Raw genomic sequence first — 17817 nt, forward strand, 5'->3', positions numbered from 1 at the left:
ATAACGAAGAAATTGTGATCTGCAGATTCCATCCTACACAGCCAAGGCTTAATGGCTTCCACGGGACCCCTGACTCAAAAGGGAGACAATCAGCAGTCATCTTGTCAAAATCCCAATTATAAATGCTGAATTAATAGCACATTGTTACCCTTCTCTTTCCAAACTAGTAACAGGCAATTGTCACTTTAATATACTTGTCCCACCGCATAGGTTATAAGTACGAGCTGGGAGCCATGCGTTACCAGGTTTCAGAAATCATTCTTTCTTTTCTTATTTCCGTACTCCAAATTTATAATTCAACCTTATAAAGCCTTCAAGGTTATGTTATAATTAAGAGGACTCAATATAGAACGAGTATGCCTGTTACATTACAACAATTTGACCAAAAACTTGTGGAAGAAAACACATCTGCAAACACTTTGCATATGAGCAAAAAAGACACTGCTGTCGTATGGGAGCATGATTGCACAATCATATGTAAACACTGCTGATTACAGAATGCAAAACCGCAATACAAAGAAAGACGAGGAAAAACCTTGTGATATTATCTCCTGGTAGAATGTACTTTCCAATTTACTTGTGAAACATAGAGTGAATTCGTGCTTCCTATTGAGATAATAAGTTTGCTCCCCCATTTTTTTCAATTTGAATTCTTTTGTAAATGCCTAAACGCTCTTGAGTAGTTCTACAAATGCATGAGCTCTAACCTATTTTGCTCCAAGCGCAAGACAAGCCAAGGTAGCAGGATACACAGTGGAAGAATGTAGAACCAAGAGCACAAAATGAACAGCTTTTCAAGAGTTGCAAGGTATCGTCCAGGAGATTCAAGTGCAGGAAGAAACCCATGACTTCTAGCACTATATGGGGATCTAGCACCTACTTCTCCAAGCATTTCTATAATTTCCCATTCAAGAACTCTCCATTCCTATGGATCTGGAAGTCCAGGTGCAGCAGCAAACTCCAAGTCTTTTCATGGCTTCTCTTGATGGATAGACTGAATACAAGAAGCCTTCTAAAATGGAAAAACTTCATGATCAATGGTGGCAACTATAATTGTATAATGTACAACAACAATGTGGAGGAAACTGCCTATCACCTATTCTTCACCTGCAGCTTCAATTCAGCCTGCTGGAACAAAATTAACCTACAATGGCACCTCAACTTTCCATTCTACAGGATGTTGAAGAATGAAAAGACATGTCCCATAACCCTTTCTTCATGGAGATTTTATTATAGCTGCTTGGCACGTTCGGAAGCAAAGGAATGCACTGATTTTTGAAGAAAAACGTCCATCCCTAAATTCCTGGTCTCACACTTTGTGGATGAGGCCAGACTCCAAGCACACAAAATTAAAGAAAGCAATAGATAATCCTTCCTCAGCTGGGTCGATTTAATTTAGCCTAGCTTGTTTAGCTGTTTTTTGAAGTTTTTCCTTTCAGGATACTTAGGTGTACCTCTTTGCTGTTGTCCTGTACAGTTTCTTCTCTTTTTTTTTAATATAAATTACCACAGCAAGAGCCTCCCCGCTGTACAGTTTCAAAAAAAAATGAACGGCTTTGTTACGACAGTTTCATTACACACCGTTTAGAAAAGGTTCGAGCATATATACTTCTACTGTAGAATGCTTTGATCATGCTTAAATTTATATAGATGAGTATGGGAGATTGGACTATTTGATCCGCATCTCCTTCAAAGAAGGACGCCAAATAGAGAATTGGCATATCTAGTGTAGGATGGCACTTTCATAGTTTGTGACGCTATGCCATTCGTGGTTTAATGTCTAGGAGCTCCCGCCTCATGTAATCGGCCCATAGAACCATTTACCGTGTGCGTGTGCCCGGTTTAGGCCCGCGTTGTATAAGTACTATTTATCTCTTCTTAATGGAATGTTGCGTAGCTCTCCTGCGTATTCTAGAAAAAAAAGAATTGGCATATCTTGCATTGTAATTTGGGCACAACACTCAGACTAAAGTACAGGTTCTTAACACAGTAACTATTGAGTACACAATAAATGAAATCAAGCTGATGGCGCTGGGAAATGCGGTAAACTATTCTAATCTCTACAAACCGCTACATGTGTTCTTTTCATAGTTTTTAAGGCAGTAGGTAAGGCGAGGCTAGCAAATCAACCCCTTCGAATTGCCTAGGTGACCCCTAGGCACTTAAGAGGCGAGGCGAGGCGAGGCAATGCCATATGAGACTCAGAATAGCAAAACAGAGGTGATACCTACGATTCTAATCCCATTTTCACCTCCTCCCTCAACCTCTCTCCTTTGCTGTGTTTATGTTGTGACAATGGCGGCACCTAGGATTTTGCAGCACCCTGACGCCTAGTTGACGCGTTAAAAACCATGGTTCTTTTATTGAATTTTTTGGATATCACAGTGTCCAACCCTGTGTTTGACCATTACTTTTTCCAAGCAATTTTGTTGAATTTTATTGAAAATAGTCAATTGAAATTACAAGTCATGACAAAGTTATTAATATCTTTCCCATGTTACAAAATTTAACGTATTTTTGCACATGTGTTTGTCAAAGTTTTAAAAAAATGACTACACACAATTGAGAATGGAGTCAATACAAGTTAACGGTATTGCATCTAGTTCCAAAATTGCATGAGCCCCAACCTCCTACCAATCTCCTCTTTCTAATCTAAAGCTGGACAATAAGTCAATAAGTCAGGCTATTTTTCATCTTCTTAACATGCTTAGCAACTACCCTCAATTATCAGCACACCCAATACTTGTAGAAATATATTCCAAGGCACCTATATGGTGAATTTTCTAGCCTCATAAAGAATAAGCCTGATTCCAATGAAAAGGATGAAAGATATTCTACATAATTTTTAAGGCAATTCATGTATGGATATGGGAGGGCAGAACAAAAGCAAAAAACTTATTCCAGTGTAGCAGTGCCAGTAATATTCCAGTGCAAGGAAAACATCCTCTGAAATGTAGAAACAGTAAGAAACGAACAGGAATGCAGAAAAGTACATGGCATTTTTATTTGCAGCTAAAAGGTTCTTAAGGAACGTATTTCTGAAATAAAGGTGTCAATGGGATTTACTTATACGGATAGAAGGGCGAAAGCAGATGGACAGAACCCATGGGATGAACAGATCTTGAAGGCCTGCTCCCATTGGCTGCAGACTGCAACCTCCGGATTCACAGCCAGCAATGTTTCCTCTTGAACCTCCAGGGATGAAGGGTTCTCTGTCTGATATGTTCTCAGGTTTAAATGTGCCTCCTTTGGAAACAATTCGCGCTTCTTGGGATGAAGAGTTATGCTGCAGCTATCAAGCGAAAAACTGAACGAACAAAAGCACCCATCCTCCAAGGAAAAGAAGGAGGGCCCTGCATCAACTTCATTATCCATGTATTTCACCGGCAGCACAGTGATGGATAAGTTAGGAGCATGATCCTTGTCAGGAGTAGTGACATTGATGCGATAAGCATTGATGGGTCCATTGTGCTTTGACAAGCCAAGGAATAAAGAGCCATGTGGGGTGGCGCGGCCAAAGAATGGCAGCAACTTGTTGTCAACCTTGTGCCACTCGACTGAGTTGGTGTCAAATGCATATGTGCCCCACAGTTGATTGAATGATACCAGTATGTAGGTGTCGACCAACACATAGGACTTGACGACTACAACTGGCAGCATCATGTAACCAAATGGGGTAAGCTTCCAAAGTAAGCAAGGTGGATGTGGTAGCTCAATCCAGGCGCACCCCTCCAGGTGGGAGCAGCCATCAACAGTGACAACTTTGGCTTTGGAAAGATCGAGTACCTCGAACCAGGGTGGGAAATCGGGGTCTGAAAGCCAGGAGGGAGTCTTGGACAGGGCATAAACTTTGTCCCCCACGGTTGTCAGAACAGGGCACCATTTTTTAGAATTGAGAGTCGGCCCGTGGATGACCTTCTTCGTCTTGGTGTCGAAGATGACGGTGTCGCCGGGATCACCCCCGACTCCAATGATCCTCGCGCGGTGCACTGACCGCACGGACGTGAAGGTCTTACCGCCAGCAACGGTGGCCAGACGGGTGACTCGGTGCAGGCGCTTCCGCTTCACCCGCGAAGGATAGGAAGTGGCGACGTCCACCTTGTACACGGCATAGGGCTTGGAATACTCGGACCAATCCCAGTGGCATGCCACAAGGTAGGCAGAACGGCCCTGGCCTTCATCCAACTCATCGCCGACGATCCCCGTCGGGTTGAGATGTTCTGTTTCTTGCATCAGCGGATCGCCATCCGCTCGGTCCTCATCCGAATCACCGCCGCCCACGACCTCCAGAACCCCCATCTGAATCTGATCGGGATCTTCGCTTTCTTCCAGCTCCTTTGATGGCTTGACCCTTCCATGAAGGTCGCCCGTCTTTCTCTTCCCGCGGCCCATCCCTCCCTAAGGTCTCTGCTGCCGCTGAGAGGCCGGAGGAGGAGGAGGTGGTGGTGGTGGTTAGGGTTTCCGGGTTTTTTTTCTCTTGGATTGGTCGGGGTTACGAAATTTTGATGGAAATCGGAAAGGATAGGACTGCGAGGCCCGAGGTAGATGGCGGCGGATCTCCACAGCCCGATACGACTCGTGGGCGGTGGTTGGGCCTGCAGCGGCCCACAGCCACGACCATCCATCTCTCCCCCACTCTTTTTCTTCTGGTTAGATCATGCCCGTACGATGAGCAAAACAAATTTTGTCTATTGGCATAAAATATTATCGTGTGAAGTATTTACTTCGAAATGCTCCCAATGTGAAACAAAAGATAACTTTGCAATGAGTAATACGCTTGGATGCTCTTTATCTCAACTTGCAAAAGAATAAACCAATTCCCAAACAACATATGGAAGTTAATCACCTTTACATCGTATTCGTTTCTAGCAAGCTCTAACGGTGACTTGAACAACCTTCAACATTGGATTCAGTAGGACAATAATCATGTGGAACAAGTACGAATACATGTTATACATCGTCGGGGACTAGACCAGCGGATTCGCAGGAGGAAGGCGTGGGGGACGGCAAGGCGTCGGCGTCGCCTCGGCCCAGAGCCAGGACGTCTTCCAGGGTGAGGCGGCCGGGGTGGCAGGCGTGCTTTAGCGGAGGGGCATGAGGGGCCTGGTCGTTGTCGGAGGAGGAGGAGGAGGATTGGTAGGCGGCGGGGACGAATTGGCCCTCCTCTAGGTCATCATCATCATCGGCCAGAGGGCCGAGGCGGTGGGGAGGGAGAGAAGAGGATTCGTCGGCCATGCCGGTGGCGGCGCAGTGGGGGATTGGGAGTAGGGTGGAGTGGTGGACTAGACTAGCTAGGGTTTAGTTGCGGTGCAGTGCGGTGGGGGAGGGCGAGAAGAAGGAGGAGGCTGTGGGTGGGGAAGAGCCGCGGCGGCAGCAGTGCGCTGGCTTATATTGCACCGACAAAGTAGGGTTTGGCTAATTGGCTTGCGTGGGAACGTCAGAGATAAGGAGATTGCGCGGCAAAGCAAGCAAGTCATCGAGTAGGGTGCGGACTCCAACTCCACCCACAAAATGTAAGTAACCGATTAGTGGATTCACTTGATCTATCTGCATCCGAATATGGTAACTGAATCCCCATCGATCTGTTACGCGGGGTAAACAATTAAATTGGAATATACATAAACGGCTAGACTAGGTGCATGTACACAAGTAAAGGATTATTTTCAATCTATAGTCTGTCCGGACGCGTCGGACGTTCCGCTCCAAAAATATCTTACGCTTCCTATCTATCCATTCCCACCATTCTTTTTCTTTCCCATCCCACTCCTGTGACCTTTCTTCTTCAACCTTCCACCCGGCGTCCTCCTCGTCCCCCCCCGGCGGCGGCACGCTCCCCCACCCGGCGGCCTCGTTCCCTACCCGCTCCCCCACTCCAGCATTCTCCTCGCCCACCCCGGCGGCGGCGCGCTCCCCCACCCCGGCGACCTCATCCCCCACCCCGACATCCTCTTCGCCCACCCCGGCGGCGCCCCTCCCCCACTCCGGCGTCCTCACCCATCAGGGCGCCCAACGCCCGCGGATCCGGTGACCTTCTCCCCGACCCCGGCGAGATCCAAGCAAGCCCCTGACCCTCCCCTACCCCGACTGGCAGCGCCCTTCCCAGATCCGGCAGCGCCTTCTCTCCTTCGGTCGACGACGGGCAGGCTGGTCGTCGTGGATCTGAGCGGGCTCCGTCTCCTCCACGTGATGCTCGACGTCGTAGCGAACCGGAGCAGTAGAAGCTCGCGCCTACTGACGGCTTCATGTTGCAATAGGTACCTCCTGGTGTTGCAGTAGTTATTTTGGGATGTTGCAATAGTGGCTTTTGATGTTTCATATGTTTTGCAACAGTTCGACTTGCCAGCAATCGGGTGTTGCACCAACTTGTTCATGATGTTGCGTATAGTTGTTTTCTTTTTTTCGGTCTCTTATTCTTTCGTTGTTGCAATGTTGTAAGAGATGCTTTTTTTGTTGTTGCAATGTATCTGTTTTGAATGTTGCACGAAGCGGTTCGAGATGTTTCATGCACGTAAAGGTGTTGCAATCCTGTGTTGCAAGTGTTGATTTTTAATGTTTCGATAGTTATTGTTCAATGTTGCTATGGAGCGTCCGATAAAAAAAATTATCGGACGTCCGGGCGTCAGTACGTCCGTTTTCAATATAACGAAAGTCTAGCCGTTCAAAGTTGCCATACAGAGGATATCGGCAGTGTGCGAAAGTCTAGCCGTTCAAAGTTCCCATCTTTTGCCCTTCTTCTTTGCCTCCAACGAGCTTTTAGGGTCGGGGGTTTTGAGAGTCGAGGCTTACCAGTGCACAACGAACCTAGAAGGAGCTCCAAGGGCAGGTAGCGGGCGGTGGTGATGGGAGAGATGGCGGCGAGGCGAGGCAGAGGGCGCGATGGACCCCGGTTAGGTGATGGAGGAGGTGGAGGTGGTACACTGCCAGAGCCGGGCGGGAGCTGGTGGCGACGAGGAAAGCTTCGGTGGACCTGATGAGGAAGATGCCAGGGAAGAGAACAATGGGAGAGGATTAGCAACAGCTCCAGTCGGATAGGTACCAGTGGCGCGCGAGGGTGAGCGCACGAGCGCCGCGTGCAGGCTGGTGGGCATCGGTTCAAGCGTGGTCGGGGTCTGGGCTGTGTATGGGTGAATGGATGAGGAAGATGAAGAGATAAGGTGGAGAGAGAGGTAGATTTGATCGAGCCGTCTGTTTCATATTTAAGGGTAAAAAAAAGCTGTGAGGAGATGGAATACTCACGCATACCCCATAGAGAAAACAAATCATGCATGAGACTCCTTGCAGGATAAGGAAGTCTATTTGAGGAAGGATATCTCTAAGAAAGCCTAAAGACGAGTGGGAGAGTTCTAGTAGGTTTGGAATCTGATGCTTTTTTTTAAAAAAAAAAAGATTGCAATCTGGCTTGTACTTGATAGGCTGGTGCTTTTTTTTTTTATGGGGGATAGGCTGGTGCCTGAGTCACTCAAGTCCCGGCGACCGGCGTGGACTGGCCCAAAGTCCCATGGCATCACTCCATCGTTTCTCCCATCAGGTAGGGCGCCAGTCGCGCTGCGCGAGGTCAGGAAAGCCCTCAAACAGTCCTGTAATGTGGGCTCGGCCCACCAGGCCCACTCACAGCGAGACCGAGACGTCGCCGGCCGGCCGAATAATGTAGGAAGCCTCCGCCGCCGGCAGCGGCACAGTGTTTGGCTGGGCCATGATATGGAGGAGGAGGAGGCCGGGGTGCGGCGGTGGCTCGTCGACATCACCCGCTGGCGCCCCTCCCCCGCCCAGTTCGATGCCGCAGCCTCCCTCCTTCCCTCGCACGAGCGCCCCGCCATCGCCAGGTAAACTCAACTGCCCACCTTCGCACGAATCGCCGGCGCCGGCGCCGGCGCTGCCGAGGGAGCCGCTTTCATCTCCGCGGGAGACACACCTGTGGGTGAGGGAAGCGCGGCAGAACCGGAGGTGCTGGCATGAGATCGATGGACGGGAGCGCGGGATGCACACGGCAAGGCCAGCGGTGGCCGGCGGGCGGCAGCGCTGCGCCGCCGGTCGCCGGATGCCATGTCCGCCGCCCCCCGAATGTTATTATCAATTTGGCCCCTGAGTTTTACACATACCCCTGATTTGGATCGCGATAATTAGTCGCGATCCAAATATTTGCAAATAGGACCCTTAAATTTACAATTTGGATCGCGATTATTGATCTCGATCCTAATATTTGCGAAAAGGCCCCTGCTTTGGTTTGGATCGGCGCTTCCGGCTCCGATCTATCCGCCGCCGGTCAGAATCGTTAAGCTCCGGCCCGAATCAAGTCCAGGGCAAACAATTCGCTCCATTATTCAGTGGCATGGGCGCTGGATTCATCAACATCCGCGGTGATCCGAGCAAGCAGCCGTGAGCTTGACATCAACGGTTGGTTCGTAGCGAGCCTCGCCGCGAGCGTGCACTCCACATCGGTTGATCTCCGTAACTCAGTTAAATGCACTTTGTTCACCTTTGCAATTGAGACATCAGAATCGCCTCTGTGTGTCCGCCAATTCAGCTAGCATGCACGTTGCGGTTACCTTAGAACCAGATGGCATCAAATCGACCTCCTCCATGCCCCTGCAGGTTTGTGAAAGAAGATGACAGGAAGCGGGCGCTCGTCAGTCGTCTGCTGCAGTACTCGCTTGTACGCCGCGTTCTCCGCATTCCGTTTCACCAGATCAACATATGCCGCACACCTGAGGGGAAACCGTACCTGGTACTTGCATACACACTCTGTCCAATTATCATCCCTGTAATCATCATCGTTCGCTGTCAGCTGCATCCAATAAGCACCAAAACTTTTCTGTCTGGGTGCCTGGTCGGTTGCATTCTGTCACTGATCACTCCTATATTGATTTTTCTTGCAGCATAAAAATTGCTTAACCTTCCCAAACTTCAACTTCAACACCTCGCATCAGGGAGACTACGTTGGCATAGCATCTGAGCCGCTTTGCCTTGTTGGCCTGGACATTGTGTCCATCTCCAAGCCCCAGGGAGAAACCACCACCGAGTTTATCATCAACTTCTCTTCGTACCTCACTGATCATGAGTGGAACTGTATTCTTCGTGCTGGCACACACAGTGAAGTGCTAACAGAGTTCTACAGGTATAACATTTCATTCAGGGATCTCTTGGTAGATGGCATATACATTCACAATCAGCATTTTAGAGCTAAAACTTCTATTGGTGTATGCAGCAAGCCATCAATGCACTGTCTATAATGAAGTACCCTCCTATGTCTAAATTTCTTCATAATCACCAGAAAATTTTCTGATGTTGCAAATAACCTTTGAAATCGGTTGAGCTGCATGTGGCTTCAAATTTAGATTTGGCATAATAAATCTGCAGTTTTGCCAATAAAGTGGGACTCTCGCACAGCTCCTCTTTCAGGTAGCTGAAGTGCTGAATGGCATCAGAAAAGTTGAAGGGAATATTTTCTCTCTCTTTAGAACAGAGTAGGTCTCTGTTTACAAAATCATGTACCTCAGAACCTATGCTTTCAGTGCTAAGCATGAAGCAGTTATGGTTTATCGTTGAGATTATTAAGTCGAAATCATAACAGTGGAATCGTAAAAAATCATGCCAATGTTAATGATGGTGTGCAGTGTTACTTCAAATTCAGTATGACATCACTCTGTTCTTCAATAGGTACTGGTGTCTCAAAGAAGCTTTTGTAAAAGCCATTGGTGCTGGCGTAGGATTTGGGTTGCATAGACTGGAATTCCACCATGAACACTGGACTAATATTTCTATCCATATTGATGGACAAGTGTCTAGAAAATGGAGATTCTGGCTTTTCGAGCTTGATGAAGTGCATTTGGTATGTATGGATCCTTAGTTCCTTACTACCATCCACTTCACATACACAGGAACCTAGTCCTACTGTTCTAGTAGTATATTTAAAGTACAGATACCGTCCATCCAGTTCTAGTCTTGTGGCTGCTTATATGCTAACCATCAACTAGTGGAAATTGCAGGCATCTATAGCAAAAGGGCATCCAGAGGATGCTGTAAGCAACTACAAGAAAACATTGTCCAATGCAACCGTTGTGCAGGAACAATTACATTCTACACTAGAGAGTCCAGAAGGAGCTTTCACTTTGTGGACAGTGGAACAACTTACACAATCACTGGAGTAACAGCCTTACAGGTATCAGGCATTCTTGAAATCTACTACAGCAGGACCAAAGGAAGAGATGGGTGAATATGTTCCCAGAATTCTAGACTCCTGATAATCTAATACACAGCCACATGGAAGAGGCTTCGTTTTACCTCTGTATTGCTTCTGTTACGGAAAGGGGTTCTTTTGGCCTTCTGTTTACCATAACAGAACATGACATCAGGAGCGCAAAGGTCTTCGCAATGGCTGCACCACCTTTATCGTTCTATCCTGCATTCTTGCAGACATGTAGTGTCATGGGGCTAATAAGCATTGACGTGCTCTGCATTGACAAAAGAGGCATTTCTCTTGTAAATGAGATTTGAAAGAGATGAAGTGAAAGAGGAGGTTTTAGGATGAAATCAATCTGCCAATGAAGAGCAGGGGTATGTGAGGCTATGAGAGCCACATGTAGAATTGCAGGCGCGCTTTTATAGCAGCAGGAACCTCTGTTTGACTTCCTAGTTCTGATGTATGCAAATACTCGAAGCTGTGATGCTGACACCTAGACTTTGAAAGTGCTTGCCAGAAACAGGAGCCAGGAGCCTGTTTGGATACGCTTCTCCTAACCATGCTTGATTATAATCTAAGCGAAGATTTCTCGTTTCTCGCTTTTCGTAGTTCAAATCTGAAGCGACTTACCACATAAGCGAGAATCGGTGGAATAAGCAAAACGTTTGACGGGATTCTTACTTATTTCCACCAATAAATCGCTTATAAGCGGAAATAAACGGGACCTATATCTGTCACCAGATACACCCAACTGTGGAAGGATAACTGCCCTCCTCCTTCCCGGCATTCCCTCCCTACCCTCCAAACTACAAAACAATTTTTGTTCCGAACTGCAAAATTTCCCAAAGTAAGCAAAAACAATTTCCTCTCTCTACCTCGGCCTCCATCTCTCGTCGTCCAGGTCCGTTCATGTCTGTGGCTGCCTGCCGTCCGCCGGAGCAGGCAGCACGCGTCCCCCGCAGCCATGGGCCAATGCTGCTCCAAGAGCGCCGGGAATGCCGCCGCCGACGCCGACGCGGACGCGCCACCCAAGGCGGCGGAGGCGCCGAGCCGCGGCGCGTCGGCGAACCACGGACGGCCGTCGTCGTCCGCGAAGCCGGGCTCGCCCACGGCCGCCGCCGGCAGGGCGAGTACGAGCAGCAGCAAGCCGGCGGGGCCCGTGGGCCCGGTGCTGGGGCGGCCCATGGAGGACGTTCGCACGACGTACTCGATGGGGAAGGAGCTCGGGCGCGGGCAGTTCGGGGTGACGCACCTGTGCACGCACCGCGCGACGGGGGAGAAGCTGGCGTGCAAGACGATCGCGAAGCGGAAGCTGGCGAGCAAGGAGGACGTGGACGACGTGCGGCGCGAGGTCCAGATCATGCACCACCTCTCCGGCCAGCCCAACGTCGTCGGCCTCCGCGGCGCCTACGAGGACAAGCACAACGTCCACCTCGTCATGGAGCTCTGCGCCGGCGGCGAGCTCTTCGACCGGATCATCGCCAGGGGCCAGTACACGGAGCGCGCCGCCGCGTCGCTGCTGCGCACCATCGTGGAGATCGTGCACAGCTGCCACTCCATGGGGGTGATGCACCGGGACATCAAGCCCGAGAACTTCCTGCTGCTCAGCAAGGACGAGGACGCGCCGCTCAAGGCCACCGACTTCGGCCTCTCCGTCTTCTACAAGGAAGGCGAGGTGCTCAGGGACATCGTCGGCAGCGCCTACTACATCGCGCCCGAGGTGCTCAAGAGGAGGTACGGCCCGGAGGCAGACATCTGGAGCGTCGGCGTCATGCTCTACATCTTCCTCGCCGGCGTGCCCCCGTTCTGGGCAGAGAATGAGAATGGCATCTTCACCGCCATCCTGCGCGGGCAGCTTGACCTCGCCAGCGAGCCATGGCCGCATATCTCATCGGGGGCCAAGGACCTCGTCAAGAAGATGCTCAACATCAACCCCAAGGACCGGCTCACGGCGTTCCAGGTTCTCAGTAAGTACTATGGATTTCATCCGTAGTAGCAATTAGCAGCACATATATATGGATTTCAATGTGACACTGACACAACAAATTGGCACATGAATATCTCAACTTGTAGATCACCCATGGATCAAGGAAGATGGAGATGCACCTGATACGCCACTTGACAATGTTGTGCTCAACAGGCTCAAGCAGTTCAGGGCCATGAACCAGTTCAAGAAAGCGGCACTGAGGGTACCATATATCTGATAGAAACTCCATATATCAAACTGCTGAAGAACAATGCTTATACAATGCAAATTTTGATTGTGCCCTCAACCTAATGCAGATCATAGCTGGGTGCCTATCCGAAGAGGAGATCACCGGGCTGAAGGAGATGTTCAAGAACATCGACAAAGATAACAGTGGGACCATTACGCTTGATGAGCTCAAAAATGGGTTGGCCAAGCATGGAACAAAGCTGGCTGACAGTGAAATTCAGCAACTGATGGAAGCAGTGAGTTTTCAGAGTGCAAATCTAAAAAAAAACATATTGTTCTATTCGAAGTTAGAAGGTGATATGGAAAGATCCCCTTTTGATTCCTTTTATATAATTCCAGGCTGATGCTGATGGCAACGGGTTAATTGACTATGATGAGTTCGTCACGGCTACAGTACACATGAACAAACTGGATAGAGAGGAGCACCTTTACACAGCATTCCAGTATTTTGACAAGGATAACAGTGGGTAAGTTGAACGTTGAAACCAACACAGCTGAGACACCTGAGTTCACGACTACAGATATTATAGAACACATATACTTCATTTATCTTGCAGGTACATTACAAAAGAAGAGCTTGAGCAAGCCTTGAAGGAGCAGGGGTTGTATGATGCCGAGAAAATCAAGGAGGTCATCTCAGATGCCGACTCTGACAATGTAAGGAACAAATATTATGTAAATTTAGTTGACATAATAAACAACAGAAACCACAACATCATCAATGTTACGATGGGGGAGTTATACAGAAATAGAATCCAGTAGATCAAAGGATTAAATTGTCATGATTAATTGTTCCTCTACTGATTGTATATGTTTTTAGTTAAGACACTAAGATTTATTTTTGCACATGTAGGATGGAAGGATAGATTATTCAGAGTTTGTGGCGATGATGAGGAAAGGGACAGCTGGTGCTGAGCCAATGACCAACAAGAAGAGGAGAGATGTAGTCCTATAGTGAAGCAGAAAGTGTGTAATGTGTATAGCAGCTCAAACAACCAAATTTGCACAGCTGTACACAAATGCAATGGAGTTACTTTTGCGATTCAGTTCATGGATGGTTGTGTACATTGAGCAATATGATGGCCATTCAGCATGTGCATATTTCAGAAGACTACTCATGGCATCTATTATTCTCATTTGTTCTTGCACAAAAACAGATGATATGTTTGAGGGAACATCATCCAACAAGACCTACTGATACAGAAAAACTTCAGTAGTTCAATGCAACTTTCTTCACACAAATTGCAAACTGAACAATTGATAAGGGTAACCATATGACAGAAGGCACAATGATGTCAGTTTATCAATTAAAAAATGAGGATATTTGCGTGGTCCAAAACAGACCTCAAATAATAAAAATATACAATGGGCCAATCGGGGAACCTTTCTCTACATAAAAGAAATGGCTATTGCAATGAGCACTTGCACAGACTGTACAAGGAATTGGGAGAATGGCCTATATGCTAACAAGGAAGATATTATAGTTTAATTATTTCATAGAACGTGTTTCTTGCATGCGGCAGAATGAATAAAAATATGAAATAGAGGAATTGGGAAATTTGTTCTTACCAAGGAGAAATCAGTTAGTGGTTTCTAGAGAACCCTTCACTTGCAGAGCTTCACGTTCCCTTTGGCGGCGTTCTCTCTATCAGGTTGGACATAAAGTTACATGATATACACGGATAAAAAACTGGAACTTGATTTAGTGTATCAGTGTTACCATGTTAGACTTTGTATAACTTGTCTCAGAACATGTGCATATCAAATCAAGAAAAGAACACACCGATAACAAAAGGTCTCCACCCAAAGGCATTATTCCAATACAATATTGCAAGAACTCCTGAAATATATCCTTAAATCTATGGAGCTAAAATTTCACAGCAACATGCAAAATATAGTTACTCTCATTTTTATTCCAGCCAGGCGTTCCCACAAACAGTCTCTGCACAAATATGCAGCAGGAAACAGGCACCCAAAACACAAATCCATTTAAAAGAACATGCACATTATTGGCTTGAAAATAAGAACCGCAAGGTGATGCAATCCTAATCAAAGGAAAAAACCAGTAACCCCCGTCCCTGGCCACAAAGGCATTTCTGCAAACAGCTGACGCGCGCACTCCAAACAACAGCGATCAGCGAGTGCTTGCAATTAAAGGCGCGGCAGCCAGCATTGCTCAGCCAGAGTGTCAATATTTCTGCTATAGTACTAGTAAAGGATGATTAAAAGGCTACAGCCCTGAGCCCTGACCCTGCGATGGGAAGGACGGAAGGAAGGTGGAGGAAAAGGACTGAGGCTGGTACCCTTCGTTCCCAGTAGGGGTGGAAGCAGACGAAGTCGTAGACGGGGGAGATGGTGTTGACGAGCACGAGGTTGACGCCCATGAAGACAAGCAGCCCCGTCATCGGCCGCGCTCGGTGCGGCATCTCGCTCTCTCCCCTCGCCCCTTCCCCGCCGGCACCTTCCTCGGCCGAGACCAGATGAGAGACGACTCGTCAACGAGGGGTGAACACCTCAAGGACCAGAGCGAGGCGAGAAGGGCGGCTGCGTCGGATGTTCGGCGAGATCAAGGAGAGCGGCGGCGCGGCCGGTGTGGCGGTGGGGGGCCTGTCACCGGGCACCGGCGCACGGCGAAGCGAGAAGAGCGGTGGTTAGGATCAAGCTACGCCGCACACCTCTGATCCGACGGCTACAGATGCCCCGCCTAACTGTGAAGGTCCGGAGTAAATTGTCGTTGATGGACAAGCTCAAATATAAGGCCCAATAGGCCAATACAATATAGGCCCATATGGGCCCGTCCGAACCCGGAGGAGACTGACAGACAGGATTCAACCCTACGAAGGCCACAGTGCATCTGTGTTTGCTGCTACATGTTCATTTGTACAAGTAAAAGTGCCAAACACATTTAAGACAACTGATGCAAAGAGAGCTTCTTCCAAAAGTTTCAAAGTATTTTTCAGTGGTGTCGAAGACATTGAATTCGAGAAAGCTGATGAGAAGTAACTGTGCATAGGTAATTATCATACCATCTACGAAACATGTCTGCATACATTATTGTTATTCTTGAATTTGTAAATCTTATATTGGGTGAAATGTCAGGTGGAGCGCTTGATCAAAAGTTTGGATAGAAGTTGATTGGCAGGAGATGCTACTGCACAGCCATTGTTGTGTGACATGTTCGGTTTCTGAAAAGTGGGAAGCAAGTTACTAAAGACTCACTGCTATTGTTTGGATATAGCGAGTGATTGGATAATACATTGCCTAATCTGTGGGAGGTTCCTCTTTTTTCTTCTTCTTTTGAATTCAGACCTCGTCTCTAGGACGATCCAGAAGTCCTTTCAGATTTGTCCTTGATGCACATGTTTAAACTGTTTTAGTTGTATGCACAGAAGAAGAAAACAGTGAGAAAACTGTGGGTTCTTCCTGAACCTGAATTCAGAATTCCGGATAGTCTTAGCAGATGAGTTGGGAGCACTGAGAAGGATAATCTTTTGAGGGATACATATTGCCTAGCACTATGTTGTCATTCCTTGACTTCCAAAGTTTTTATCCCTATTTCTCAGGTTTTTTTTGACTTTGCAAAGCTATTGATTTCAAGTTTCAGATGCTAAGAAGTTAGAAGCAAACTACGCAACTCCTATGTTCATGTATCAGAAACTTCATTTAAGGTATATATCCCTCCATTTACTGTAGTATAGTAGATCATATAGGTTTATTCATGTGAACGATATGCCTTTGCTAAGTTATGTAACAATTGTCTACTTATTTTTTTTAGAAATAGTCATGCATATCCTGTGTTTACTATAATATACTGAGTCATGTAGGGTTACATGTGAACAATTTACCTTCGATTTAATTATGTAACAATCCTCTCTTGTTTTTTTAGAAAAATAAGGTACCACTGCCGAAAGAAATGGTTGATGTCGTGGTGTCTTTTGTGTTTGCTGCTACATGTTCATCTGTACAAGTAAAAGTGCCAAACACATTTAAGACAACTGATGCAAAGAGAGCTTCTTACAAAAGGTTCAAAGCATTTTTCTGTGGTGTCCAAGACATTGAATTCGAGAAAGCTGATGAGAAGTAACTGTGCATAGGTAATTATCATACCATCTACGAAATATGTCTGCATACATTATTATTATTCTTGAATTTGTAAATCTTATATTGGGTTAAATGTCAAGTGGAGCGCTTGATCAAAAGTTTGCATAGAAGTTGATTGGCAGGAGATGCTACTGCACAGCCATTGTTGCGTGACATGTTCGGTTTCTGAAAAGTGGGAAGCAAGTTACTAAAGACTCACTGCTATTGTTTGGATATAGCAAGTGACTGGATAATACATTGCCTAATCTGTGGGAGGTTCCCTTTTTTTCTTCTAGCACTATGTTTTTATTCCTTGACTTCGGAAGTTTTTATCCCTATTTCTCAGGGTTTTTTTTGACTTTGCAAAGCTATTGATTTAAGGTTTCAGATGCTAAGAAGTTAGAAGCAGACTACGCAACTCCTATATTCATGTATCAGAAACTTCATTTAAGGTATATATCCCTCCATTTACTGTAGTATAGTAGATCATATAGGTTTATTCATGTGAACGATATGCCTTTGCTAAGTTACGTAACAATTGTCTACTTATTTTTTTTAGAAATAGTCATGCATATCCTGTGTTTACTATAATATACTGAGTCATGTAGGGTTACATGTGAACAATTTACCTTCGATTTAATTATGTAACAATCCTCTCCTGTTTTTTTTAGAAAAATAAGGTACCACTGCCGAAAGAAATGGTTGATGTCGTGGTGTCTTTTGTGTTTGCTGCTACATGTTCATCTGTACAAGTAAAAGTGCCAAATACATTTAAGACAACTGATGCAAAGAGAGCTTCTTACAAAAGGTTCAAAGCATTTTTCAGTGGTGTCGAAGACATTGAATTCGAGAAAGCTGATGAGAAGTAACTGTGCATAGGTAATTATCATACCATCTACGAAATATGTCTGCCTACATTATTGTTATTCTTGAATTTGTAAATCTTATATTGGGTGAAATGTCAGGTGGAGCGCTTGATCAAAAGTTTGCATAGAAGTTGATTAGCAGGAGATGCTACTGCACAGCCATTGCTGTGTGACATGTTCGGTTTCTGAAAAGTGGGAAGCAAGTTACTAAAGACTCACTGCTATTGTTTGGATATAGCGAGTGACTGGATAATACATTGCCTAATCTGTGGGAGGTTCCCTTTTTTTTCTTCTTTTGAATTCAGATCTCGTCTGTAGGACGATCCAGAAGTCCTTTTAGGTTTGTCCTTGATGCAGCATGTTTAAACTATTTTAGTTGTATGCACAAAAGAAGAAAACAGCGAGAAAACTGTGGGTTCTTCCTGAACCTGAATCCAGAATTCCGGATAGTCTTAGCAGATGAGTTGGGAGCACTG

At 46.6% G+C, this 17817-nt stretch overlaps 2 protein-coding genes across 3 annotated transcripts; both read left to right on the forward strand.

Annotated features, from left to right (window-relative positions):
* Window positions 1-7667: 7667 nt before the first annotated feature.
* Window positions 7668-10723, forward strand: LOC101785462 (L-aminoadipate-semialdehyde dehydrogenase-phosphopantetheinyl transferase). 2 transcript variants are annotated; one of them, XM_004978542.3, is made up of 5 exons: window positions 7668-7823; window positions 8593-8725; window positions 8877-9115; window positions 9658-9829; window positions 9987-10723. In XM_004978542.3, exons 1-5 carry the CDS (start codon window positions 7699-7701, stop codon window positions 10146-10148), a joined length of 831 nt encoding a protein of 276 aa, XP_004978599.1. In that variant the 5' UTR covers window positions 7668-7698; the 3' UTR covers window positions 10149-10723. The 2 variants fall into 2 exon arrangements, with proteins under 2 accessions (XP_004978599.1, XP_004978600.1); XM_004978543.4 differs by having other exon boundaries at window positions 7687-7823; window positions 8211-8725.
* A 421-nt stretch (window positions 10724-11144) lies between these two features.
* Window positions 11145-13523, forward strand: LOC101768760 (calcium-dependent protein kinase 25-like). The gene is made up of 6 exons (XM_004980083.2): window positions 11145-12147; window positions 12254-12369; window positions 12464-12631; window positions 12735-12862; window positions 12953-13052; window positions 13249-13523. Exons 1-6 carry the CDS (start codon window positions 11145-11147, stop codon window positions 13348-13350), a joined length of 1617 nt encoding a protein of 538 aa, XP_004980140.1. The 3' UTR covers window positions 13351-13523.
* The last annotated feature ends 4294 nt before the right edge of the window (window positions 13524-17817 follow it).

This window comes from Setaria italica, chromosome VIII (genome assembly GCF_000263155.2).
Source record: "Setaria italica strain Yugu1 chromosome VIII, Setaria_italica_v2.0, whole genome shotgun sequence".
Taxonomy (NCBI): Eukaryota; Viridiplantae; Streptophyta; class Magnoliopsida; order Poales; family Poaceae; genus Setaria; species Setaria italica.

Excerpts from the sequence above, each read along its gene's own strand:
- LOC101785462 (XM_004978542.3), top strand. The coding sequence starts at position 7,699 with ATGGAGGAGGAGGAGGCCGGGGTGCGGCGGTGGCTCGTCGACATCACC. Across the intron at positions 8,726-8,876 it reads CTGAGGGGAAACCGTACCTG|CATAAAAATTGCTTAACCTT; the intron begins GTACTTGCATAC and ends TTTTTCTTGCAG. Across the intron at positions 9,830-9,986 it reads AGCTTGATGAAGTGCATTTG|GCATCTATAGCAAAAGGGCA; the intron begins GTATGTATGGAT and ends TGGAAATTGCAG.
- LOC101768760 (XM_004980083.2), top strand. The coding sequence starts at position 11,145 with ATGGGCCAATGCTGCTCCAAGAGCGCCGGGAATGCCGCCGCCGACGCC. Across the intron at positions 12,148-12,253 it reads CACGGCGTTCCAGGTTCTCA|ATCACCCATGGATCAAGGAA; the intron begins GTAAGTACTATG and ends CTCAACTTGTAG. Across the intron at positions 12,863-12,952 it reads TTTGACAAGGATAACAGTGG|GTACATTACAAAAGAAGAGC; the intron begins GTAAGTTGAACG and ends TTTATCTTGCAG.